At 33.7% G+C, this 8,631-nt stretch overlaps 1 protein-coding gene across 2 annotated transcripts in view; it reads right to left on the reverse strand.

Annotated features, from left to right (window-relative positions):
- Positions 1-2,522: 2,522 nt before the first annotated feature.
- Positions 2,523-8,631, reverse strand: part of LOC107696364 (HLF transcription factor, PAR bZIP family member) — a 17,527-nt gene continuing 11,418 nt past the window's right edge. For both annotated transcript variants that reach the window (XM_016496665.1, XM_016496663.1), the window contains exons 3-5: positions 7,229-7,359; positions 6,200-6,280; positions 2,523-5,124 (exon numbers count right to left, since the gene is read on the reverse strand). In XM_016496665.1, coding sequence (XP_016352151.1) covers positions 4,909-5,124; positions 6,200-6,280; positions 7,229-7,359 — 428 coding nt within the window. In that variant the 3' untranslated portion in view covers positions 2,523-4,908. The remainder of the gene's footprint in view (positions 5,125-6,199; positions 6,281-7,228; positions 7,360-8,631) is intronic.

The following is an 8,631-nucleotide window of genomic DNA, read 5'->3' on the forward strand; positions in this document are numbered from 1 at the left end:
AAAGCATGGAACAAATGACAGTTTTAATGCCAATAATTTAGACAAACCAATAGTTAAGACAAAAGCAGAGATGTTGAGAGAAAACTGAAGACTTTATTGGACACAATGTACAGAGCGATAAGGAGTCAAAAGGTGGCAGCAGAGAGCAAAGGTTCAGGTTTCTGCTTCCATTTACGAGACACACAAGATCAAACCTCCAGCTTTGAGTCTCTCTCATAGACTGTCCGTCTGCAGGTGTTGCCTTCAATACGGTGGTTCCCGTCTTTTCAAGACGAGCCGTCTGAATTCTGGCTTTGTGAATGTGTCGAGTAAAGCGTGGGATTTTGGGGTGAGTCTGATTGGAGCGGCGCCTGGGAGCCCTTTCCGTGCAGGTCCGATCCAGTGCAAATAATTTAAGCTTTAAAGGAGTTCACTTTCAGAATGAAAATTCTGTGATCATTTACTCACCCTCCACTTGTTCCAGTCCTGTATGAGTTTCTTTCTTCTGTTGAACACAAAAGAAGATATTTTGGAAAAATGTTGGAACAGTTAATGAGCACCATTGACTTCCATAGTATTTTTTTTTCCTACTATGATAGTCAGTGGTGCAAACCAACTGTTTGGATACCAACATTCTTCAAAATATCTTCATTTTTGTTCAACAGTCAACAAATGATGGCAGAATTTTCATTCTGGAAGTGAACTACTCCTTTAAAATGTGTATGGAATCATCTGTGGTAATTCAAGGCACTGGACTAAACAGGTTCAGTATATGGTTATAGGTTACTTTCAGGACTAAGGTAGTGAATTTTACCCAAAGAGAGACGCCAACCTGTTTCCCACAATCTCACTGCTGTGTCCTTCCCTGGAAAATAGGGAGTACTGCAAATATGAGTTTATGAGATTATGGATATGGCCATTAGAATTACATCTAATGAATATAAGATGATCTGTCTATTGCCAAACAGTCTAAGTTGTTTCTGGTCTAATGCTGCCTTTCACGTGCTATCGAAAATTTCCTGCTTTCCATTTCTGAAGTTCGTTAATAACGCACATCACGTTCAACTGCTTTGTTTTAAATAAATAAAAATAAATAGCATTCTCATTTAAGGAAAAATGTACTGAATATCAATTAATCAATGACCAACGGATTTTGAATAAAATATAACGTCCCGTTCGTTTACAACCATATATTTCTATGGTATAGCTATGTATACGTCTGCAAGATGTCTGTTAAAGATCTCTTCATCTGGAAAGCATCTGCTGTGTACAAACATCTGATAAACATCTTTAAGATATCAGTTTTGCACACATTCTGAATCTGCCCTCAAAATTATTGCAGTTTCCCAGTCATAGGCCTACAACTTGAGCAGCAGTTCATGTCCATTTTGTGCATATTCATTTTGATAGCATGTGAAGGAAGCATAAATGGTGGCCTAGGACTAAAACCTACACTGTAAAAAAAATTACCGTGAATTTAACGGTAAAAGACTGTAAAAATGCTACAGTAAAAACCTGTTAAATTGTTATCGGTAAATTCCCCAACTATACACGGTGAAAAACTGTATTGGACATTACATGTAATCTTACGGTAGTGTACCATTTTTGGAAGTGAAAAAGACTGTAATTTACAGTGAATAACCGTAAATTGACATTCCCAGAATTCCCTGCGTTACATTTCAAATTTGATGATTTTTTGTTGAAATAACTGTTTCTTCTTAGTTGTTTCTTATCAGTTTTGTATATTAGGGTTGTATGTTACACCTAATGTTGTTAAATGAATGTTTATTGCATTATTTCAGTTTCATATGTGTTACCATGATGGTGTTTAGTGTTTGTGTGAATGACACTGTGCACCTTCTATCAGGGATGCGGGAAGTAGGGGTGCTGAGGGAGCTGCAGCACCCCCTGTTTTCACATGGTTGCAAATGCAACGCCAGGTTTGTTCATTTAAATTTATTTAGTTTTAGCATTTAATAATTTATCTGTAATGATCTCTGAAATGTAAATTGTACGTGGGCTATAATAAACCCATGTTTATCTTTATAAACATGATTAATTTTACTTGATGTTTTCTATATGTGATGATTAGCCTAATCCTCATGAACACGTGACGCTAGCGCCCCCGCCTTCTATATATGTTATTATTTAAAAGCTGCTTGTGATGGGCTTTGGTTCATCATGTGACTTTCTCATCACCACCTGCATTTGGTGGTTATCAGTGTATTACAAAGGTACAAAACAGATTTCAGTGCTTCAATAGGTTGGAATATTAACATTATATCAGTTAATGAAATTACGGTATTTAACTGTAAATTTAAGTTAAAACCGTAAAACCTAAAATGTTGCTACCATATTTTTTTACGGTAAAATTCCGGCAAGCACAGCTTTTTACAGATTTTTTTTTTACAGTGTATTTAAACTATAATAATTTTTCCACCTAGCAAGGAGAGGAACACATCGCTGAAACGCTGAGAACTGGGCTGGGTCTTCCTCACGCCCTCAAGGAGGCATTTTTGGGGGTCATTATTCACGAGAAGCGGTTTGGCTTAATCCTGGATTTATTTCAATTTTGTACAGATAGAAACAGTCTACACAGGGCTTTATACACGCGTCTCACATCTGCATTTAGACCACAAACAGACATGAGGGACAATCAAGGGAAATTAAAAGAAACAATAAAAATCAGCATCATCTCTGCCCCATCAATCCTCAATAATACAAATCTGTGCACATCTCAACTGGGACAGTCGAGGACTTTTATGGTCAACAATGAGGTCACCAGCGCATCAAACGCAACTTCTGACCTGAGATCTGCCATCCCGGCTTTAAACCCTGCAACTTTTAATAGAATAAACAGACGAAAAAAAACTGATCTCAGATCAGAAAAACTTTTTCAGGACCTTACGAGACCAACCCAGTGACTCCATTGACAACAAGACTTTTTTTTAACATTCAACCAAGCAAAAGCTCTCAGAGCTGCCGCACTAAACATTCAATATCAACACTCTGCTGTGAAAAAGACTCAATTATATAGACTAAAAAAGCATAGCCTTTAGATTTCCATTCAAAGAACCAATAGCAATACTGTAAAACGCTCTGCAATGAAACTCATTACACAGCATCGAGAGTGTGAGTTAGATTGAGGAATTGCAGCTCCTTCCTATAGGGAAAAAACCACTGATGTACAGAACACAGCAATATATATATTTAATCTTTATTATGAGTTATGGTTTGAGGTCCGGCTGCTAGCGTTTCCTGAGACAGAATACTAAAGGCTATTCGAATACAAGGGTGCAGAAGGTTTTTAATGCCCAAAATAGAGGACATGATGGTGGGTTTCCATTTACTCCCCGTTTTATGCTTCATAATATATCAAAACACTATGTCACTTAGCTCTTTATAATAGATATATATGTATGCTATCATATATTTATCTTGCACTACTCTGGATTTGTTGTGCCTTGAAAATATTCAGACAGTATTATATAGGAAAAATACTGTACAAAAAGCAAATTATATAATAGATTTCATATATATATATATATATATAAAAACATTAAAACTCTGTTTTATCAATATATCTGTGTTCTGTATCTTTTGGTCTGCACTAAACAAACTGATTGGGTTTCAACCACAGTATTTGAGACAACACCGTCCTGCTCAACGAACGCCTCAAAACCTCTTAAAACACATTCATTACAGTCATACAGATGACAGACACGCCAAGCTACAAAACAAAAAGAAAGAAAACAAATCACTACAAATATCTGTTTGTACTGACTTAAAAACAAATGAAAATTCTAAAACATGCTATGGGTGTATATATAATAAAACTAAAAAAAGAGGATAGAATAATCATCTATCCTAAAAAAAAGAAAAGAAAAAAAACCATTTACAATTAGCTTTAGGCTGCAACTCTATAACAATAATCATGCTGAAATATCCAATAAAACATAAACGATCAGGAAAAATTACTATACAGCCATAACAGTAAGAACAGCTATAACAATAGTAGTAATTAACAGCTGAATATTTTTTGAAAAAAAAAAAAAATCTAAAAAAAAGAGAGAAAGAAAAAAAGTCCATAAATATATCAGGCAGATTATAGTGTAGGTAGAAACATTGCACCAGATCAGATTGTGAAACACGCATTAGTGCAGCGAGTTAGAGCGAGAGGGAGAGACAGACAAATATGGATTCAGCATTTTTGGAGGGAAAGTTTCCGCACTACAGCAGAAATGATGGTGCTATGAAACTTTAGCTTACATTTCATGTGTTTTGCCCACTGAGGAGATTCAGTCTTATTGCTCTATGGACAATGCAGGAAAGACGCAAAAAACTACACTGGTGTTGGCTTAAAAGTAATGATGAAATAAAACAGACAAAGCACACAGAATAGGAAAAGAACAAAACAAACATCGTGTTCTGACGCTAACTAGCGTTATACACACTTCACAGAACGAAAGGTGTCGGTGCATTACAGCTATTCAACTAAAATACATTAATATACACAATAAGAAGCTCTAGCAACAAGAAGTGGGCGGGGCTTCTGAGAAGAGGGGGGTGGGCCGAGTGGATGATTGACAGACAGGAGGGTGAGCGGCAAGGAAAATATTTATCAGTCCGTGTTACAGGTGTATAAAACACTCCAGAGAAAACCATTTCAAGACAAACGATTCATTGTTGGTGAAAGAATACACAGACGAATGAAACAAATAAAAGGAAAGCGAGAGAAGTCAATGTGTGAAACTACACAAGAGGAAAAAGACATAAATGAAATACAAAATCAACTAAAGAACGCAAACTGGGTTTGTAAAGAGAAAAGTGAAAAGAGAAATGTGAAAAAAGGGGAGGAGAATTTGCCGCAGAAGTCCCTGGGGGGGGGTTTGGTGGTGGGGGGCGGGGTTTGTGTGAGGTGGGAGGGCCTCACAGAGGGCCGTGTCGCGCCTCGTATTTGGCCAGAACGTTCTTACAGCGGCCGAGTTCCTTCCGCAGGTCGGCCACTTCCTGTCTGAGCGCCGCGTTCTCTTTCTCCAGGAATCCCGCGCGGATGGCGATCTGGTTCTCTTTCAGCCGGCGAGCATCACGGGAGCGTTTGGCCGCGAAGTTGTTCTTTCTGCGCCGTGACCAGTATCTGTCGTCCTGCGTGGAGATGGAGATGAGAAACTATTTATTCTCACTAAATTCTGTTCGGAATTTTCCCTGGGGCCAAAATTCCAATAAAAAATTCCATTCCGTTAAAATCTTTTAAAACAAAAAAGTAAATTTCAAACAGTATAGAAATCATGCGTTGTTGTTTTCAAATTTTGTGACATTTATGGACGGATGTACAATAACAATTGCCAACAGATAGTCACATGACTCAGGATTTTCTATGATCATATTTGCGCACAAAGATTTTACTGATATTTTCTATCAGATTTTACTGATCTTTTATATCACTGTAGTACATATTATATATTATATAATATTGACAGTGGAGGTTTTTCAACCTATTAAAGTAGGTAATTGTGATTATGTTTTAGTTTTATTAAATAATTGTGAACATTTATAATATAGCATTTACTAAAAGTAAAGCAAGTACTTTTACAAAAGAAATATAGAAAACAAATCATGTAAATATATGTATAGTGTATAATAAATGTCAATTTATAAAATTAAGGAAATTAAATATAATAATCAAAAAATATATAATAATCATTATAATAATCATGATAATAGAAAAAAAATTATACGGGGTTTATCAAATAATAATAATTCATATTTGTGCAACATTAAATAATAATAGAAAAAGAAAAACTGCATAGTAAATAATAATAATAATGATAGAAAAATAGAAACAGAATACAACAACAATAATAGAAAAATAATAGAAAAAATAAAACAATAGTAAAAAAGTTAAGTGTTTCTAAAATTATAACAACATAATAATATTATTATTATTATTATCATTATTATTATTAGTATTATTATTATCATTATTCTGTTACACAGATATTTGGAGAGACATAATAACAATAATAATAATAATGTGAAAGTATTGTTGTTGTTGTTGTTATTATTATTATTATACAAAAAAAAAGCCAAAGGCACTTAAGCATGTTTTAAGCAAGCTTTACTGTAAAACACAAATTGCGATCTTAGTTCAAAGGCCCTGAAACTGCTTTGCGTGAGCTGGTCGTCTCTCTGTGCTTCATGCTTCAGTGTTTGTCTTTACCTTCAAGTCATCTGGAATGAAGACCTTGCGCGCCTTCTTGATCATGGGCTGCGGCTTCAGCTCCTCTGCTGAGAATTTGCGCTTGCGTGGCACACCGCACACTGATGCAATAAAGGCGACTGTGACTGATCTACTAAAGACGTCAAACACAAGAGCAAGCGAGTGTGTGTGTGTGTGTGTGTGTGTTAGTGAGGGATTAGAAGATCAAATTAAACTCTTGACTGATTTAAGGGTCATTAAACAGGAGCTGAGAGCCGCACAACAGCCCCAGGAGCTGGCAAACGTCCACACACATAATCCTACTGAAACACACAATAACACAGCTGTAACTGCACTCGATGCTGACACTCTGAATCACACAACCGGAACATACGACTAAACTCACAACAAACTGCTTCTCCTTCATGAGCATTAATACGAGGAACTGTACAGAAACACACAGCAGGGGTCAAAGGTCACAGCTGTAAACTATGGGAGATTTCGTCATGACCCAGATCGCTGCTAAAGCCTGACCAAACTCTGTGTGTGTGTGTGTGTGTGTGTGTGTGTGTGTGTGTTTCCCTGTCTGATTACAAACAAGTAGACAGTAAATCATGAACAAATTTATCTAAACTGACCCGACCAAGACCTGCTTTATGACAGTCAAACAGCCAAGATGACTCAGGACTTTTATTTTTTTATTTATTTTTTTTTTCTGAGTGAGAAGTAATGATAGTATTGACTTATCTTCACTGCCTTTAAATGATCATTCATGTTCATGCTCATGAGACAAAATCCAACCCTACTGAGAATAAACTTGATTAGACGAAATTCCAAATAATTTCTAGATTATATTTAGATTTATTTACGGAATTTCATTGAATAAAAAATAAAATAAAATAATAATAATAATAATAATAATAGTCTCTTTAATTAAGAATAAGCAATATCCAAGGCAATAAATAATATATAACAAACAATAATAAATATTAAAATATGAATCAAATGTTTAGTAATAATAATAATAATAATAATAATAATAATAATAAACTTGCGTGGGTCGAAGATTTCCTGTCCCGGGACACTGGAGAGGGCGAGGTCGGCGGGGTCGGGCTCGTACCCGATCGGAACCTGGATGGAGTCCGGATCTATTGGACTGGGCGTATCACGTGAAGGGAGAACTGAAGGAGAACGAAAGAGAAAATCAATCAGGATTTTAAAAACTTCTAAGGTGTAATGATAATACTGACTTACCTTCACCATTTCAAGCATCTCATGCTCATTAGACAAAACACAACCCTACTAAGAATACACTTGATTAGATTATTACAGAAAATACAAATCATTTCTAAATATGAAGATTTATCTACAGCATGTTTAATAATAAATAATAATTTTTATTTATATAAAGTAATAATGTTTATCATCATTATTATTAAAATAGAAAGGAAACTTGCTCAGCTAAAATGTTGGAAAAAGGAGACTCTTTTAAGTAGCACTTTATAATATTAACATTAACATATTATATAATGCTCATTAGACCAGAGCATTTTATTTTAAAACATAAACAGGATCATGTCATGTTGATTTTGTGTGTTAATGTGCACTGCCATCTCCTGAGCACTAGAGGGAAGATAAACCCACCTCATACAAACAAATATTTGCACATTTACATCCACATATAAGAATATTACTGAATAATAATCATTAAAATATATACTATAAAAATAGTTATTTATATAATTGTTTTATAGTATATTTTGATTAACAATCATCATCATAACAATAATAGTCTAATTAATTATAATAATATTTATGTTTATTATATTTATGTTACAAATAGTATATATTAGTATATCAATGGTAAATAGTATAATTATGAATGACTGTTTGGGTTCTATAGGTAGGATAATAAATATTCAAGACAATAAATAATATATAATAAATTATTCATGCATAATAAAAAATTATATAAATCAATAATAATAATAATTACAAATATTACAATAAAGTAATCTATAATTATAATAATAAATATAATAATTTATTATATACTATATATAATGGTATGTTAACGTTATTTATAATTATTAGTCATCATTTACGATCATTTATGACCATCTATCTTCAGATAGCAGATAGAATAAAGAGAACAGAGAGAGATTAGATTAGGCTACGATTAAACATTACTTTAATATTCTTATAGTCAATATTTTGCCTGCAAGCATCAGAAACTAAACAGTCACTCATAAGTTGAACGGTAAGTAGAAATATTTATATAATTGTTTTATAGTATAATTTATACTACAAAATAATAAAATAAATAATACTAATAGTAATCATATAAATAATTATTACATTATTATTTATTGTTTTATAATATATACTATAAAATTATTATATGGAATTATTTGTATTAATATATATATATATATATATATATATATATATAT

The sequence above is a fragment of the Sinocyclocheilus anshuiensis genome, unplaced genomic scaffold (genome assembly GCF_001515605.1).
Source record: "Sinocyclocheilus anshuiensis isolate Anshui unplaced genomic scaffold, SAMN03320099.WGS_v1.1 scaffold62, whole genome shotgun sequence".
In the NCBI taxonomy this organism is placed as follows: domain Eukaryota; kingdom Metazoa; phylum Chordata; class Actinopteri; order Cypriniformes; family Cyprinidae; genus Sinocyclocheilus; species Sinocyclocheilus anshuiensis.